This window comes from Empidonax traillii, unplaced genomic scaffold (assembly GCF_003031625.1).
Source record: "Empidonax traillii isolate 1590-97213 ecotype Southwest subspecies unplaced genomic scaffold, ASM303162v1 scaffold87:size1256882, whole genome shotgun sequence".
NCBI lineage: Eukaryota > Metazoa > Chordata > Aves > Passeriformes > Tyrannidae > Empidonax > Empidonax traillii.
In genome coordinates, this window is record NW_020955280.1 from 173,263 (window position 1) to 192,152 (window position 18,890).

Consider the following 18,890-nt stretch of genomic DNA (forward strand, 5'->3'; position numbering starts at 1 on the left):
CATGATTATGATATGGATGTTAGCAGGACAGCAGCTTTCCGGGCCGAGCGCTCGCGCAGAAGGCGCCGCGCAAAAAGCTTCCTGTGCGTTATCCAAACACGGAGCTGCGGGAAGGCTGATGTCCCCAAACAGCGGCTGCTGGGCAGGAGCTGAGCCCCAGGTGTGGGCTGGCAGGAGCTCTGGGAGCTCTGGCTGCCTGCCCACGGCTGCCAGCCTGGCACGTGTGCCGGGCTCAGCGGGCTGGCAGAGGGCCTGGGCTGAGCGATCCGTGCGGGAGCAAAGGGGCTGTAATGAACGGCACAAGGACCCGCCTTGGCGACCCAGGCTGAGCACCCGCCCTGCCAGCCTTAAGTTTTGTCTCGTCTGGTGCTGCTCCCCGCCTTGCCAGCAGCTCCTGTCCTGGAGGAGGGAGCCCTTGGCAGGGGGAGGTCAGCATGCTGGGCAGAGGCTGATTCTCTGAGCGAGGGATGGTGAGGGAACTCACGGGAGATGCTGAGCAGCCCAGGGAGCTAAAAATGAAGCGGTGAGCAGCACTCACTCCCCCTGCTCACATGCCTCACACGGGGATCTGTGGGGCCCCGTGGGTGCTGTGCCAGTGAGTGCCCTGCCAGCCCACGCAGCCCCGTTTCATTCACTCCCGAGCGTGGGAGGGTACAAATCACACCTGAGTCCGACGCACTGCGTGCTGGTTGGCAAAGTGCTGTAGCAGGTTCTGCGGCTGGCAGCTCTCTGTTAGCAGGCTGGGCTGTGCTGCCATCCTGCAGCAGCTGCCGGGGAGGGAAGGGGGCAGATGCCTGGCATGTGGCTGGGGCTCCCCAGAGCCCGGGGTTTGCTCGTTGCCTGGGCATGGGTCTGCATACCAATTTCCCCGCGAAGTATCAGCCAACATCTGTACGGTGGTGTAGGTGGCGATTGAAATGCACCTCAGTTCCTAGAGGGATGCGTGGGCACCGGGTGTGCATCAGCTGCTGCTTCATCGCCTCCCGGGATGCCGGTGGCACGGCCAGGGGTGCGAGTGAGCCGGCAGCGAGGGGCTGGAGAGCAGCACGTGCCCGCGTGGGAGGGCTGTGTGCCGGGGACACCCACGCGCCGTGACAGAGCTGCTGAGGTGGCCTGGGAACGGGCTGAGGGAGGGGGTGGTGACGGCGCTGCTGAGCCCGGCAGCACCGAGGAAGAGGAAGCACATCCTTGGAGAGGAGGAGGAGGAGGAGGAGGAGAGAAGGCTGTGGTCTGTCAGGCCTGCACAGCACGGGCACAGTGTTTCCTCCCAGTTCTGCTGTTGGCACTGAGGTCTGGGCAGGGGTGAGGTGACAGTGGCCTCACTGTGCTCATCCCTAAAATGACAGTGGTGTGGGTGGCCTGGAGCAGGGGATGGGATGGGACAGAGGGTGGGTGTGAGGGACCCTGAGCCCTGGCAGCTTCTCTGTGTCCTTTGGCCCTGTTTCCTCCTCCTCTCGCTTACCTACAGTGTGCAGATACCCCCTTGGTGAGCTCCCTGGCTCTTCAGGGTACTCCTAGGTGAGAAGGCTTGCAGTGATTCTGTGAGGGCTGAAAATGGCCAAGGGGCTGTTGTTTTCTCAATTTCCGTGACGATAGTTGGGTTTTCAATTAAATCTAAACAGCGCTTTTTAAAAAATCCCAACGTAATGTTTTTCCTACTGGTTGTTTTGTTTGAAATCTGAATGCTTTAATCTTTCTTTCTGTTTATTTTCCAACAAATTGGGCTTGGAAAGGCTGTTTTGGAAAGCAAAGAAAACCTGCTATAATCACTTCAAGAAAAGACATTCTGAATGCTCTAGCGGTCCAGACAAATTGGCTTTGGTGCGGCTAAGTCTTGGGGAGTACAAGCCTCAGCTTGAGCTAAGCCTTGGATAAATACACCCCAAAGTAAAGCATTAGCTGGTATTTGTTTGTTATTTGCTGGCTGGAGGGATGAATGTGTAATGAATCTGCTGGGCCCCGTCTTGCTTGTGTCCCATGTCACTGGGGCAGCACTGGCTGCTAAAACCCTGACTCCACATCCCTGGAAGTGTTCAAGGCCAGGTTGGGCAGGGCTTGGAGCAACCTGGTCTGGTGCAAGGTGTCTCTGCCCGTGGTAGGGTGGTTGAACGGGTTACAGATGGTCTGCAAGGTCCCTTCCAACCCGGTTGATTCTCCGATTCTATGATTCCAACCCAGTCCGTTCTGTGATTTGTGTCCCCGGGATGCTGGAAGGTGTGCGGGAGGCTCTGGGAGCAGCAGAACTGCCAGCTGCGAGTCCTGAGGGTGCTGCTGCACCCGGGCAGGGCACGGCTCTGCCGGGGAAAGGCGCCGCGGTGCAGGGACAGGGGAGCGGGAGCTCCAGCCCCCCGGGGCTGCACCGAGCGGGACCGGGGCTGGACGCTCGGGGGGCGAGCGCAGCTTGGAGGCGGCCGGTGGGGGACAGGGGAGTGTGCGAGCGCCGAGGAGGAGGAAGAGGAGGAGGAAGGGGGTCGCCCGGCGGGGGCCGCGGCCGCCCCCAGCCCTGCGCGGAGCGGGGGGGGCGGGCGCGGGCGGGAGCCCGGCCCACGGGCGGGAGCGGAGCGGGGCGGAGCGGGAGCGGCGCTGGGCACCTCAGCCGGGCTGGCAGCGGCGCAAGGAGCGCGGCACGCCGGGGCACCGCACCTCCGCAATTGCGCCGCAGCCCGGGGCCAGAGCTGCTCTGTATGGCATGTGGCTGGTAACTTTTCTCCTGCTGTACTCTTTGCCGAAAGGTACGTGGGGACCGGGGCGGAGGGCGACGGGGGTCCCCGGGAGCGGGAGCGGGCGGGTGACACGGGCTGCGCCCTCCCTGGGGTGCCCGGGGCTCTCGGTGCTCCGTTTCTCGGGTCCTAGGGCTCTCGGGGCACCCTCCCGGGGGTCCCGGAGCTCTCGGGGTGCCCTGCCAGGCTCTCGGGGCGCCCTCCCCGTGTTCTTGATGCGCCTTCCTGGGCTCTCGGAGCGCCCTCTCCGAGGTCCCGGAGGTCTCGGTGAGCCCTGCTGGGCTCTCGGTGCGCCCTCCCCCGAGGTCCTGGGGGTCTCAGCGAGCTCTCCTGTGCGCTCGGACCGCCCTCCCCGGGGTCCCTCGGGCTCTCGGTGCGCCTTCCTGGGCTCTCGGTGCAACCTCCCCGTGGTCCCGGGGCTCTCGGTGTGCTTTCTGGAGCTCCCGGTGCGCGCTCCCCGTAGCCCCCCGGCTTTCCCGGTGCGCTCTCCCGGAGCGCTCGCCCCGGACGGTGCGGCGGAACGCGGGGCTCGGTGCGCGGAGCGGGGCCGGTCGGTGCCGGCGCATCCCGGAGAGGCTCCTCGGGGCTGCTGGAGCCGGGACACGGCACCGACGGGAGCAGCATCCTCCGGCGGGGCCGCGCCGGGACCGAGCGCTCCGCGTCCCCGCTCCCGGCACTACTCGGTCTGATCCCGTCAGGAGGCGATATCCAAGCGATGCCTTAAAATTCGCATCCTTCCCTCTAGGAATGCTGTGTGAAGTGTAACCCAGAGGCTTGACATCAATCAGATTATAGATAAATCATATATATATATATGAGGGAAGGGGGGAAGAATCGTGAAACAAGCGTGTCAAGGAGACACACACTGAAAGATTACAGATTAATTTAAAGTTGGGCATTAAGTGAATGCTGCCCACATCCAGCGAGGTGGTACTCCAGCCGAGTCTCTGCTATGGATGCAATTAAAGAGAGGCAGGAGCTGTGCGTAGCACGGGCAGTTAAATCCCACTGTGTTTGTTACAACAATCGATCCGTGTTACATAAAGGAATTGCCCGTTTCCGGATCTGGGGGAATTTTTAATTATGTTTCTGTAATAAATTACCTCTCTGCCCATGACCCGACCTGCGGATGCAGTGCTGGAAGCGCCCACCTCTTGGAAAATTGTCTGCTCGGAGGATGTAAAATGACATTTGCCCTAATTATCTTCTCTGACATTTGAGAACAGCGAGGGGGAAATTTTAGGAAATGAGGAAAGTGAAAGAAAGGGGATGGAGCCGCTTCGTTGCATGAGACCTCTTGCTGTCCATTACATTACCCTTTTAGCTGAACGTTAATCCAATGAAAAATATTTGCAGAGGTTTAATAGGACGCCCTGTCCAGTTGTGTGGTGTTGATCAATTATTCCATCAATTATTAATTATGGAATAGCTGCTTTATTCGAACTGGGGTAAAGCTGCTTTTGGGAGCTTTACCCAAAATTGCTATTGTGCTTCGGATCTGCTGAGCTGAACGTGCCAGCGTCTGCTTTGCTTACATTTGCATTTTTTACGGAGCTGAAAGGAAAAAACAAACCTGAAAACAAATAACCGTCGAGGATGCTACGATTTCTTTCGACCCCCAGTAGTCAAAATAATGAAAGAGCTGCACTGGCTTATTGCTTTTTTTGCATCTTTTCAGCCCCAGCTTCTTGGAAAAGGGATCTCTTCCCACAGAGCTATCTCTTCGGAGAAGAGCAAATTAAAAGCCTCCATTAGCACAACTCCTCGTGGCCTCGTTTTACATTTTATTTCTTAAAAAAAAAAAAAAAAAAAAAAAGGGATCTTCAGTGTTGAACAGTCCTGGCGATGCAAAGTGTTAACATGAAGTGGTTCCAAAGAGAGGACAGCAATACAATGGAAGTTTCATTAGAATAATAGGATAAAAAAAAATGAATTGCTTAATGCATGATAAACCTTTCAGATACTTAATATTTCTGGGCATCGAAGCACATCCTTTTAACGTGCTCCTGCTGTAGAACAAGAGCTCAAGTAGAAACCGAAAGCAGATAAACATTCGATCTAAGCAACCCCTGAAGTTTAGAAATCCCTCAGTGGGCTGTAGCTGCTTATTTCTCCCCCCACTTGAAAAATAAACAGAAATAGGTGGTTGGCAAGCAGGGAGTTGAGCAGCGAGATGGTCTGGCAGTGTGAGGGAGAGCAGCCAGGCAGAGGGGAGGCGAGTGGCGTGATGAAGAACACACTGGTCAAAATGAGAGGCTCGGAGCTGGGGAAGCGTCTCCCTACGTGATGTTGCTGGATGGCTGTGCCGCCTGATTTATATTGGCATTATATTTACATGACGTTCCCGTGTCGGGCGCAGCGAACGGCGCAGCTCGCGCTTCCTAATCTCCCCCATCTCGGCCCCCCAGCGTGGCACAGCGCTCGTTTGTCTCTGAAATGAAACATGGAAACCTCATTAAATGCACGGAGGAGAAGCCTGCAGTGCTCAACTCCTCGCCGTGCCCGGCGCTTGTTTATCCTGCCAAAATTTTCCCAGCACCGGGAGCCTCCGTGGCGACTCGCCCGGAGCCCTTACCTGCGCCTGGCATGGGCTTTGGGCTGCTCCTGCCTTTGGATGGGAAGTGGATACAGGCCACCCCGATATCCCTGGGTGTTTGTTCTCTGGAGGAACGGGCTGTGCCTCGCACAAGGGACGAGTGCCAGGGATGTGCCATGGACCAGCCCTTCCCAGAGCCGGGGGCTGCCTGGGAGCCGTGGGCACATATTGGGGCGGCCGTGGCACCGGGCACCCTGGTGTTGGGGTGCTGGGGTCTCTGCCCGCGTGATCCCGAGCTGGAGGGATGGATGGGCAGCGCTCGGTCCTGCTTGGGAGCAGCTGGCGAGCCGAGGGCAAGAATGAAGCTGGAAGCCTGTCTTTGTGGCAGGAATTGTGACATGGCAGCACGAGCTGCGCCTCGGATGACATGGAGCCATCTCACACCCAAATAAGCAGCACGTTAATAGGTGCGACTTCCATGGCGGGCACGAAGGAGGAAGGCGCTCGGTCGTTGCAGTCGTTGCGATGCTGCTGTTCTGGGAGGATGTGCAGTGGCAGCTCTGGGTGCAGAGTGTTTCTTGTCTTTGAAATCTCGATTATAGCCAGCTCTGCGCTTTTACATAATCATGATTTTGTGAGTTACCCTTTTCCCTGCTCGTAGATCCCGGAGAAACATCCCCCACCGCACACAATCTGCATGTTGCCGCCATCATCTGCCAGCAGAGCTGTACCAAACATTTAGGAATTCCATTTCCAGGCTCGTGCTCCTACGTGCTGCCTTCCCCAGCTGCTGTGCTTGGGAAGGGCTGCGGCGACTCCTCACCATGAGAGGGGAGCAAGCGCGACTTGGAGGGTCCAGGGAGGAGGTGAGGAGGTCGCAGAGCCCACTCTGTTGATGCCTTGCCCTTGTTTCTCCTTCCTGTCGGCTGCATGGTGGAAATGCTGGTCTCCACCTTGCAAAGCCAGCGTGTGGGTTGTGGTGTGCTGGGGAGCGTGGACTGGCAGTTGTGCAGGAAACCCGACATCAGCCGTGCGTGACCTCTGGTGCATCCCTTTGCTCGTCTGGCCTCCCCGGGGGGACAGTGCTGTCACCCTGGCTTGGTAATGTCACCAGATGTCCCCTTGGGACTCAGCTGCAGCTCCTCAGGCTTTGTGTGCAGCATGGCCAAGACGTGGATGCGGGCTGTGGAAGGGGAGGGGTTGCCTGTGGTCTCTGGGCTTGTTCCTCACCCCACCCAGAGCTGGGGGATTTGGGATGTCCAGCTCTGGGTCAGCCCCTGTGTGGATGGCATGGTGGGAGTGGTACCTCTAGCAAGCTGCCATGGGAGGTTCAGGGACCAGGAGAGCTTTTTTTTCCCAGGCAAGGGTTGCAGCCTGAGCCCGGCTGCTGTCGTAATAGCTGGAGGTGGTTCAGGCCTTAATTTCCATGCAGATGCATTAAGGAGCAGGCGCTGGGAGCATGTTTGAGCAGTGCCCTTACCCGAAGAGGACCAGAGGAAGGTTCTCCTTCGCTCCCTGTTTGCATTGTTGAGTTGGGAAGGACCGTGGTGCTCGAGATGGAGGGTTGTGCCACCAGGGTGTGACTCCTGTGGCAACTGGAATACAGTGCTGGGGCAGGGAAGGAGCTGTGGCAGGTACCTGCCATCCATGCTGCTGTGCTGGGCACCAGCTGAACGCCCCAGGCCCTGCTTGGCATTTCCTGACAGGATTTCCACTCCCCTGAGACTGATCCCTGAGGGGCACAGCACGGGGGGAGGCCACTCTGGAGTCGTGGCTTTAACCCTGGAAAAGCCACGGCGGTGGGGTGGCACCCCGGGTGGGTGTGCTGCACCTCTGCCTGCAGAGGCACCTCTGTGCTCCTCCTTGGAAGGGACCAGCCTCGTGTCACTCCCCTTGCCTCGGCCACTTCCCTCCTCATGACGTTTGGAGATGCCACTTCTGCTCCATCAGCTCCAAGGTCACTCCCTTCATTAGCACAAGGGCTGTTAAAAGTGTCCTGGAGGTGAGGGCTTGGAGGGAGCTTGTTCCAGGAACAAGCTGCTCCAGGAGTGGGAATGTGCAGGCAGTGTGTGATGGAATTACCATCCTCTCTTCGGTACAGAGGAACGATTAGGACTCGCCACCTACCTGTAATTCCCACCCCCATGCGTGCCAAGCTTCAGTTCACTTTCTCCTTGAACAGGGCAGGTGTCAAACACCCTTAATGAGGATAATAAATGAGCTGCTCGGTGGCCATTAGCCTGCTGCTCTCCACAGCATCCCTGCAGCCCGGCACAGCTGGGGGCTGGGGAAGCCCTGGTGGTCCCTCCAGTGCCTTTGCTGTCCCCACGGGTGGGTTTTTTGCTGTGGGGGAGCTTTGGCAGCATCACATGGGCCTTGGAAGGAGGGCTGGAGTGGGCAGCCAGGTACTCAGGCCACCAGGACCAAGAAGGAGGTCTTGGGAAAGGTGCTGCCAGTGGGGTAATGTGAATTCTAGTCCAGTGCCTGCCCAGAGGATCGCACGAACCCCCTGGAAACATAAATTGTTCAGCCTTTTCCCAGCTCTGTCAGGTTTCCACCCAGTTGCTGGTGTGCAAAGGACCTTGCTCAGCTTTGAGGATCTTGCTGGGTTTGGGTGGGCACGGGACTGCCTGGGTGGTCCTGAGCAAGCAGCTTGTTAGCACAGGTGATGTCCGTGCGTCGCGGGCACAAAAAGCTTCTTATCTCAGGAGAAACAGCTCTGGCTGGCACGAAGCTGGTCCTTGTCTGAGACAGGTCCTAAATCCGCTTCTTAGAAAAGGATGGGCTCTTCCCTGTGAGGTTTGGAGGGGAGGAGGGGTTGTGCTGCTGGCTGCTCGCCTGGGAGGTGATGGCATTGCTGTGCTCCTCGTGCAGGACCTGCATCTCAGCTGCTTCTTCCAGAGATGGGTGGGCTGGTGACAGATCCTGGGGACAGTCTGTGGCCCCTCTTTAGAGCAAGCAGGTGCTTTCAGTACAGCCTGGTGTTTTGCTGTGTTGCTGGAGGTGCTGGAGTTTGGGAAATACAGACATCAAGACTAGTAAATATTCCAAAGAGATGATAGCAAAATGACTTGCTTCTCCCAGCTCGGATAGAGATATTAATATTTCAAAACCTCTAGGTTGTAATTTACCACAATTTAAGAAGATTGAGCTCTGATAAGTTAAAACACCTGCCTTTCAGAGCCAGCCTGAGTGTCCAGCTGTGCGCTGGGCTTGGTGCAGCTCCCAACTAGAGCCAGGCTGGGCTCCAGTGCTGGCACCCGTCTCGCTGCATTCCCAGCAGAAACTGTTCCATTTCAGCTCCTCCAGCCTCCTCTTTTCAGGTTCATGTGAATTAATGCCCTCGATATGTAGGTTAGGGTCAGCACATCTGACCAGATGTGAGCAGTGATTTCTGGTTTAAAAATATTGCTGTGCTATTTCTAAATTTTTAATCTCTCTCAGTGATTTGGAGACAGTTTTATGAAACATGGAATTAGGATGGTGCTCAATGCTAAATGCTAAAGGAGATTATATGGATTTAACTCTATGCGTCTGTCACATAACTATTGCCAATCCCATAACCTCCATTTTCTATTAAAAATCCCTTTCCCCCTTTGACCTGAAAAAGCTTTATGGGTAATCTGAATTTCTCTGTTTATGAGGTATTTTTCCACTCCTCGCCCCAGCCCCTCACCCGTCCGTCTCTAAACCCTCCTGGAGCTGCCAGGGACGGAGATGTTTCCCTGACGGGCTCTGGGTGCTCGAGGAGCCTTCTCCAGCTGTGGTCTGGGATCTGGGGGGAGATGCTGGATGGAGCAGGGGGCACAGCGGGATGTCCCTGGTCCAAAGCCAGGGCCAAGGGTGGCTTTTGCTGTGCCCTGGCTCCAGCCATCTTCTGCTCAGCTCGGGCTCTGCCACAAACAGCTCTCTGCTGCTCGGGCGGGCTTTGTTTCCCTTCCCCTGCCTGCGAAACGTGCGGGTTTTTTTCTCTTTCATGTGTTTGGGAGAAGCACTGCGCTGCTCTGATGAAGGGAAATGCTGATTCATGACGACAAACCAGCCTGGAGATGTCACAAAATGACATCTGCAGGGCCGAGCGGTGGCCCCATGGCTCTGCAAAGGCTGGGCTGGAGCTTTGCTCCTCCGTCCATCGGTCTCTGGCGCTTGTCAGCAAGGCAGGGAAAAATAAATGGCTTTGTCTCCTTCTACCTGTGCATGGACACAGGGAACTGGTGTGTGTGGAGACACGGAGATGATTTGGTGACCTGTAAATCCGTCGTCTCGTGTGGTGGCAGCGCTGGACCTCGCTAATCCCATCTGTGATGGTTCTGCCGGGCAGTGCCCTGCTGTGGGACAGGAGGGCTCTGAGCAGGCTCAGGGGGATGGTTCTGTGCCACACACACGCACAGAGCAAGAACGAGGTGCCCCTGAATTTGTGGGTGCTGAAGGAGGCGTGAGGTTGTACGTCCAGCTGGGAGAAGGATGGAGAGGACTCTGCTCTGGGAAGGAGTGAGATGTTCTGGGGATGAGGATGGTGAGGAGCAGGCTGGTGGCACGAACTAACGCAGGAGACACTGGAGGAGGCTTGGTGTGGAGATGGAGTGGCCGTGGCCACTCAACCAGCTGTTCCTCGGGCGAGCGGTCGCCTTCGGAGCTGAGGCGAGGCTCTCCATGTGGAGGAGGCTTTCCTTCTCCTCCCCCCTGCTCCCCATCCCCTCCTCCCCAAGTTAAGAAATCGAGGTCAGGGAGGGTCCCCCGTGACTCGTTGTGAACCGGCGGCACGGCAGTGATCTGCTTATTGGCTCTGCGGCACCGCTATTAATACACCCGCCGAGGGCCGCTCCACATCCCCGTCCTGCCGCCCACTCGGAAGGAGCGTGGCTAAAAAAAGAAAGCGGATCTCAGTGACTGGGGGCCTCCTCATCCTTATTTATAGCCAATATTGCTGGCTTCGGCTGAGAGAAGGGGAGCTCGTGGTCCTGGAGAGTGGGAAGGAGGGACTGGAGGAGTTGGGCGCAGAGGTCCCTTCCCTGCTTTCCAAGGAGGGAAGAGCTGTTCTCCAGTGCTCGTGGCGCCCCGGAGAGCTGCTCCCCAGGCGTTGGGGTGGCTGCAAGCTGAGCCTGGGCTGTGCCATTGAACCCACCTCAGTCCTCGTTGGGATGGTGCAGGGATGCCTGGGAGAAGGAACCCCCAGGGAGGGACTGGGCTTCCCTCCCTCTGGCCCTGGGAGCGGAGAGCGGCTCTGATCCCAGTTTTCCTGCCCCTATCCTGGTTTGGAAGCAGTGGTAGGGCAGCAGGAGAGATCTCTGCCCTGCATGGGGATGGTGTGCAGCCGATGTGTGGGCATTGCCGATGGGCACCTGCAGCTGGGGCTGTGCTGGGGGTCTGACGTGGCACAGGGGTGCCAGATGGGGCTGCTCCAGGCAGGGGGATCTTGGGGTTTGCAAGATAAACCGCGTTGGTTGTTGTGCTTGGCGTGTTGTTGTTGCACACGGGTGTCCTCGGGGCTGTGGGTGCTCAGACAGTCGGACCAGGCGCTCGGAGCCCACCGGGCGCCGGGGGAAGCCCTGGGGGGGATGCCCTGGGTGCCTGTCCTCGCTGGCACAGCCCCTGGTTGTCCTGCTGAGGTGCCTGTGATCCCTGATCCGTGCTGGCAGCAGGAGCGCTGGCCTGTGAAGGTGGCCCCTGTGCTTCCAGCCATGCACTGATGCTCCACCACGCGTGGGGTCTCTGTGCCGGAGGGGTTGGGGATCCCTGCAGTGACCCCCCCCCACACACACACACACACTGTGGCCTCTGCTTTCTCCACAGCACACACTGAAGATGTTGGAACCAGCCTCTACTTTGTGAACGACTCCCTGCAGCAGGTCACCTTCTCCAGCACAGTGGGGGTGGTGATCCCCTGCCCGGCCGCGGGGTCACCCAGCGCCGTCCTTCGGTGGTACCTGGCCACAGGTGACGACATCTACGATGTGCCCCACATCAGGCATGTCCATGCCAATGGGACTTTGCAGCTCTACCCCTTCTCGCCATCAGCCTTCAATAGCTTTATCCACGACAACGACTACTTCTGCACCGCGGAGAACTCGGCTGGCAAGATCAGGAGCCCAAATATCCGTGTCAAAGCAGGTAGGGGCTCCCTGCGGGCGCTGAAGGGGTGGCTGAGGTGCTAGTTTTCCTCTGGTGTTCTCCATGGCCTGCCAGCTCGCCCATCAGGAGCAGAACCAGGGCTGCTGGGTTGGGCTGTTGCAGTGGGAGCGATTGATGCTGCACGGAGGGTGCTGGGTGGGATGTGCAGCCTGGGGGTCTCCAGGGAGTGTCTGGGGAACGTGGTGTGGCTGCAGCCTGGTGGCAGGAGAGGTCCTTTCCCTGTGAACTGAGATTGTCTCACCCAACCACGTACAGAGGCTTTTCACAGCTGTGGGAGGAGCTGCAGCACATCTGTCCATGCTGGAAGACCCCTCAGTGTCCCACAGCCCTGTTCCCGCTGCAGCATCCAGCCCCAGCTTGCCAAGACTTATTAAGAAAGGAAAAAAAAGTAGGAATATGGCAAAGAGCTGATTCCAAAAGCCATTATAGTAAATTATTGACCAGGCTGAGGAGGGCTAATAGCCCAGGAATGGCTTCATTATGTAACCTATTAAAAGTGGGGCTAGCAGAGGGAACGTGACAGAAGTGACTACAGGGTTTTTTATTTTAATACCTTGTACTGCAGAGTAAATTGGCATTAACCCCCTTCTGCAGAGTGAATTATTTACCAGCACCATCGGGTTACCTATAAACCACAGCTTGGTGGAGGAGGGATGGAGCAGATGGGGTGTAGTAAACCTTCCTCCTGCCAGGCACCACGAAGTTGGTCTGCTGGGGTCCCACGTGCTGAGGGGCTGCCATGGGATCACAGAGGGGGAGTCCTGGCTCTCCTGCCTCTCAGGCTGAGTGCACCCCTGCTGTCAGTAGGAGCTCAGCCTCCCTCTCCATTAGCAGGAGATGGGGATGTGCAGTGGGGGCTCTGAGGGCCACCAGGATGGCTCCAGCTGGCTTGAGCTGCTCTGGCTTTATGGCATTAGAAAGGGCTGTGAAACGTTCCCCTGCTCCTGCTCCCTGCTGGCCATCCCACATCTCAGTCACTCTCCAGTGCTTTGTAATGGCAGTGCAGCACATAAAGCCAATTACAGGTGTAGAAAGCCAGCAATTCAATAAAATGCAGTTTAAATTGAAAATATGATGGGAAAAGTCTCTGGAAGCCTTGGGAAAGCTGTTGTTGAGCACGTGGAGCAAATCTCTACAGCCAGGGGAAAGTTTTAAGCGTGCTGGTTGTGGACAGGTGTTACCCCCGTGTGGGTTGTTCCTGGTGGCAGGAAAAGGTCAGAGCCCTGGCTGTGGGGGTCTGGCACAGGTCAGGGCTGCAGAGGCAAGCGTGGGGGGGCCATGCCCAGGGTCTGCCCCGAGCTGGGGTTGTTGTGGTGGCAGGGAGCATGCAGGATGCTCCTCGTGGTCCCCGCTGGCCTTTAAAGCCTGTGAATAAACCTCTGCTCCAGGTGATTAGGGGAGCTTTTGCCGGTTAATCTACTTTGGCTCTGCAGTCCCTTTCTGTGTCGGCTTCTCCCTGTGCCCTCGTGGCACAGACCCTCATCTCTGGGCAGGGTGCCCTGAAAGCCTGGGAAATCAAGGTGGAAATACTGTCACCCTCTCGCTGCTGCCTTGTCTGTGCGAGGTGTGGGATGTGGTGCCAGCAGGAGCTTCCCACTCAGGGAAAACACCCTTCTTTTGGGGCTGCTGAGAAGTTTGTTGGGCTGCTTCTGTTCTGGCCAAGAAGTGTTGTTAGAGGATGAAGTGAGCATATATTTCTTGTGATAACAATTGTGCCCGTGTCCTACAGGGCACAATTATTGTCCCAGCAGGGAGGCACCTGCCCTTAACTGTGTTTTGTACTTAAACTTCATAAATTTATGGTGTGTGCATGTGTTACTGAGGCTGGTGACATCTCTGTGTCTTGCTAAAGAGGCTGAGGTGGCTCCATGTCACTCCAGAGAGTGCTCCTGGAACGCTGTGGCACTGGGGAGTTCCTTGTTGCTGGTCCAGGGAGCAGCTGTCAAAGGGATGTGCATCTCCCTGAGGAGTAGGGCACACGGTGGGGACATGTGGCATGGCTTGGAAAACTGTCTTCTGCTCCCCCCAGTATTCCCCTGGTGGATTTTGGAGGGTGCCAGGCTCTGTGTTTCTCCCAGGTGCCTCACAGCTGCATTGGCAGCATCCAGAGGTGAAAGGAATGTTAGAGCTACAAAATGCCCTTGGTCCCCACCTTGAGTCTGGCGAGTTCAGGTGGTGCTGGGGCCCATGCAGGACCAGCAGCAGGGCCAGGGCCAGGACCCCCCTGCATGCTGAGCCCAGCATTCCCCTGCATTCCCCAACAGAGGGCCACTTCCTTCCCCGGGAAGGTGTTTGGGATGGAAGCAGCGTGTAGCTGGGTGGGTTGGTTTGTTTGGGAAACGTGGGATTAAAGCAAAAGGAAGTGTGTTTTCCTCCAGCACTGTCATGCTACCAACCATCTGCTTTTCTCCACAGTTTTCAGGGAACCGTACACCGTTCGGGTGGAGGACCAAAGGTCGATGCGTGGAAACGTGGCTGTTTTCAAGTGCCTCATCCCCTCTTCAGTGCAGGAATACGTTAGTGTTATATCCTGGGAGAAAGACACCGTTTCTATCATCCCAGGTAAGAGAGGAGCACCTGTTCTCTTGGAAATCTGACCTGCTTTGCCATGTGTGACAGTCGCTGTCGTGGAGGGTCTGGTTTCGGCTCGTTGTCTGTGCCTGTGCTGCCCGAGCAGAGGCTTTTATTGATGATCTTGCAGCTCCAGACTGTAAAGCACTGCTGGTGTGAGCAGATATGCCACGTCTGGGGTCTCCTGGATGCCATGGTCGGGTGTAGGCGTGGCTCAGTGTCAGTGTGGCAGCACGTGTGCCCTGCCCTGGTTTCTGCCTGGCGCTTTGGGTAGCTGGCACTGGGGCTTGGACAACAGGGAAAGCACCTGCCTTGCTTCCACGTCCCGGCTCCTGCAGCCAGGGCTGGTGTTCATGTTGTCAGGATGATGCACAAGTCAGTATTCCAGTTTCTCTTGTGAGCTTTCACAACTGATTCAATCACAGGGAAAGAAACTTGGTGCAAATGGCGTTTTGTGCCTCTTCCCATGCTGGAAGCTGCTTGGCCTCCCTGTCCCGTGTTCCTGCCTTGTAGTCCAGGACCTGTCCTGCTCAGTACCGAGTTCCATCCGTGGGAAAGGTGCTGTGGGAGAGGGACAGCATTGCCCACCTTACACGGTGACTTTGCAGTTCTGGGTGTTTTGCCACTGGGTAATTCCCTGTGAGATTTTGGCAGGTGCTGCTGCCTGGCCTGGCACAGGTGTTGAGGGGGCTGTGGGCAGGTGCTGGCACAGCGTGGGGCTGTCCCCACATCCCCGTGTACCGGGCTGACCTCTCGGCTCCTCCGCGGGGCCGCTATCGAGGGCAGCGCGGGCCGGCCGGCACAGCCCGTGTGAGCCCGTAGTAAAGCAATCAATACTGCTTTCCCCGGGGGATCCAGAGAGAATTAAAGGATTTGGCCCAAAGTGAGCGCTCTGCGCTTGATATTTGCTCACAGGTCAGCAAGTCCCGATGCTCCTCCGGGTCTCGGTGCTGCCGGGAGGAGCAGATGCCACCGGGAGCGGGGCTGGGGCACCCCCTGAGCAAGCAGGGGAGGCGATTGCTCTAATCCCTCTGGCACGGATGCTTCTTCCTTAAGGAGCTTAAGGAGCAAAGTGCTTCACCTGGAGGGGGGTGACAGGTTCTCCTGAGGGCTGTGGTGGCTCTTGCTGGTGGGCTGTGCCTCCTGAGTGCAGCCAATGTGCTGACTCAGCACAGCCCACGTGCTCGGAGGCAGGCGGAGGGAAGTGGTGCTCCCTTCCTTTGGCAGGGGGACAGACTGGCCTTGCCAGCCTTTCTGCTCGGGAAATGGCTGTGGATGAGGGAACATGAAGTGGATTTCGGTGTGGTGGATGGGGCTGAGGAGTTTGTGGTGTCCGTCTCTGGGCTGTGACGTTCGGGTGATGCCCTTGGTGGATTTTGGGTGCTGCGGGTGATGCTCTGCCCACCACGGGCTTGTGCTGTTTGATGAGTGGGAAACGAGGCACCTCAACAGGACAAGCCAAGGTGTGGTTTCCTCAATGCAGGCTGGCTCTGGCAGCACTTCCTGGGAAGTTGGTGGCTCAGGATTCTGCGGGATGGAGCCGAGCAGTGCCCGTGTGGCCGGTGGGCTTGGCAGGGATTTTGCCCACCGAGCATCCGAGCACTTGAGTGATCTTAACCAGACTTGTTCCCAACTTTGCTGTGGCACTGGATTTTTTAATATGATGATTTAATTAGGGTGGAACGATTTTAACATTCTAAAGCAATAATTACCCTAAAGACAGAACATATAAATTGTGTTACAGTGCAGAGTCAACACAAGCAAACATGTTGTGCCGTTAGATTACAAATATAGTATCTGCCTGAAGCTTATTTTTTTGTTGCTGGTATGTTAGAGCTAAAACTGGCTTTACTGTTACCAAAAATACACTCTTCCTGACCTCTGCTGATCTTCTGCTTCTGTCCTGGTTCTAAGTGGGGAGGAGGAGGGATCCCTGCTGTTTGGAGGGAATGGAATGGAGGTGAGGAGAGCTGGGATGTGGTGCTGAGTCCCCAGGGCCCCCGCTGGTCACAGCAGTGCCTTCAGCACAGTGAGAGTCTGCTGCAGGAGGAAAGGTGTGTGGAAGGACTGTCAGCAGTGCACCCGAGCTGTGCTCACAGCTGGCTGTGTAACGTGGTGTTCTCTCCTGACTTCAGTGTGCCAAACTCTCTGCTTTCCCTGAAACTTTGCTCTAGTGCTCCCTGTGGAAGGCTGGGCATCTTCCCAGCAAGTCGAGATGCAGCAGGGGAGGAACAGTCCTGATGCAAAGAGCAGGGGAAATCTCCATCCAACCTCCTCTGTGGCACAGAACTTCTTTAAAGTGACTGTTTTCACAGTAAATGTCTTTTCCCCAACCAAACCGAAGTATTTGTAGCTCAGAAATAGGGGCAGTGAGTGTTTTCCCTGGGGCTGCTGCTCTCTTGAGCTCAAGCCTCTGGCTCTGTGTGTGGCTGGGGTGACCCTTTTGTGAGCTTTCTCGGGTTCTAGGAAGAAATTCTTCCCTGTGAGGGTGGGCAGGCCCTGGCACAGGTTGCCCAGAGAAGCTGTGGCTGCTCCATCCCTGTGAGTGTCCAAGGCCAGGCTGGAGCAACCTGGTTTACTGGAAGGTGTCCCTGCCCATGGGAGTAGGGGGATAGTGAGATGGGCTTGAAGGTCCCTTCCCACCCAAACCATCCTGTGATTCTGTGACTGATGATATTTTTTTGTGCTTAATTGGGATTACAGGAGTCCCAGCCTCTCGTGTCTTTTCAGCCAAGCCCTGCTGCTTTCTTGGTGGGGGTTTGGTGTGGGTTTGGTGAGTGCAAGGTGGTGCCTTGCTGGTGAGAGCCCTGCTGAGGAGCTGCCCGCCTCCCCGGGCTTGTGTGGCGAGTTGTGTTGTTTGGTTAACTTGGCACCGCGGTAACATACCCCGAAATCAAAGATAAATCCTTTATGGCAGGTTATCCCACACATAAATCATCATTAGTGCAGCTCATTTGTGTTTAGTGCCCACCTGACCGTGCTGCCGTCGAAAGCTGTGTGTTTAGTGGAGTCAGGGGTTGCGGGGAAATTACAGGGTTCTCAAAAACCCATTTGCTTTGCTGGTGCTCGCATCGGAATCAATCTTGCCTGGCGTTCCCAGCCTGGCTGCAGCTCAGGGACTCTGGTGCTCCGTGTAGGGGGCTGTGCATGGCAGGGCAGCAGCAGTGCCCTCTGGAGAGGGGCTGGGGGGAGAATCACACCTCTCACCCGGGCTGGGATTTCAAACTCGGCTGCTGCTGCTGAATCCTGATGTGTGTTCGAGGGGAGGGGTGGGAGCACGGCAGTGTTTTACTCGCCCCTCGCCCTTTTCCGTGAGGAAGTCCTGCTACAAACCAGTTTGAGAACTCAACACTGTAAACAGCTTTCATTTTATTATTTTGTTGTTGCTGTGTGTGGGTCCCATGGGTGTGGGCGCTCCTGGGGTGTGTGTCCAGCTGCAGCTTACAAAAACAGTATGGGCAGCTACCTGAGACATTAGAAAGTGGATTTTTGGGCAATTTCAGGCCCTGCTGGGTTGCTGCAAGGCTTTCGTTTGAGCACTGCTTGGCTTTTGCAACCCTGTGAGCGCACATGTGCCTGTGCACTTCCAGCATTGTTGGGTGGCTCTCTGTGGTGTCCCTGGAGAGCCAATTGTGGTGCTCTCAGGTGTAACAGCGTTGTGTCAGCTCGAGGGAAAGCTGACAGTGCTTGGCACCCACCCTGCCCAGCCTGCTGGCACCGGGACTGGCAAGGGCAGCGGGATTTGCAGGCAGTGAGCATTACTGGCCTGGCAAACCCAGAGCTGAGCTGCTATTTGCTGCTTCAGTGTCGTGTACTTGATAGGTTGTGTTGGAAAAAATCTAAATACAGCACTTCTCGAGGTACCGCCGTTTCTGAGGGGGCTGCCTTTGTCACCAGCCTAATACAAATCCTCCAAGGGCTGCTGAGATGAGGATGTACTTAGTCATTGGTTATCCACAAAGCCTTTTCTCTGGAAAGCAAAACGTAGAGCTTGCCAGAAGGATGGAGCTGGGGAAAAAAAAAAAAAAAAAAAAAAGAGGAGTTCTGTGAAGTTTTAGACGTGTTTTTGTGCATGTTGTGGGTTGAGCCTTTCAGGAGTGTCCAAAATACCTGAGCTAACCTGTTGTGGTGCTTCAGATACGAGCTTCATTTGACCTGCACAGCCCTTTCTGCCCCGTCCTCTGATGTCCCCAGGGCTGGTTATGGGGTTCTTAAACTCATCTCAGCAGCTGTTCAGTGATGTGGGCAGTGAAAGTACAGCAGCTGCCTTGTGCTTCCATGTGGCCACTACCCCCCAAAATGTTCTCTCTCCTCTGCTGCACCTCGCCACTGGTACGTTTGTTTTTTTTTTTCTGAAATGGCAGAAATGGGAACTCACACAAATCCCACTGCAATCCATCCCAGGACGCGGTGAGTCCCGGGATGAGGCACCAGGCTGGATCTGTGGGCACAGCATTCCCTCCCAGCCGGGCTCTGCGTGCCACAGGGTGCCCAGGGATGATCCAAGGGGCAGAGGAGCCAGGACCTGGATAATTCAGCATTGTCCTTGTGTCAATAGGCTTATTCTGCAGGACATAAGTCTGCTGTTCCTGGAGAAAAGCTGGAAGCTAGGGCAGGATAAACACGGCGAGGCGAAAGGCTGCCCTTGTTCCCGTGTTTGTCATCATGGAGAGGTTTGGGGACACAGAGAAGTTACTGGGGGTCGTGTCCAGCTGCTGGTGTTTTGGTTTGGTTTGGCCTGAGTAGTAACAATAATCCAGCTGGTTTAAAGCAGGAGGCTGCGTGCTGGGCACGAGGCCACCCTGCTTGCCCTGTCCCTGCTGTCCCCTGGGGCTGAGCACGGGGCTGCTGGCTCTGACCTACAGCTTTCCATGGAGAGGAGGGAGCCTGGGCTGCAGCTGCCTGCCCTGCTCCCCCTGGCATGTGCAGGG

At 56.5% G+C, this 18,890-nt stretch overlaps 1 protein-coding gene across 3 annotated transcripts in view; it reads left to right on the plus strand.

Moving 5' to 3' along the window:
- Positions 1-2,610: 2,610 nt before the first annotated feature.
- The window catches only part of DSCAML1 (DS cell adhesion molecule like 1), a 95,850-nt gene continuing 79,570 nt past the window's right edge, over positions 2,611-18,890 (plus strand). For all 3 annotated transcript variants that reach the window (XM_027881334.1, XM_027881335.1, XM_027881336.1), the window contains exons 1-3: positions 2,611-2,732; positions 11,050-11,367; positions 13,804-13,950. In XM_027881334.1, the coding sequence (XP_027737135.1) occupies positions 2,690-2,732; positions 11,050-11,367; positions 13,804-13,950 (508 nt within the window). In that variant the 5' untranslated portion in view covers positions 2,611-2,689. The remainder of the gene's footprint in view (positions 2,733-11,049; positions 11,368-13,803; positions 13,951-18,890) is intronic.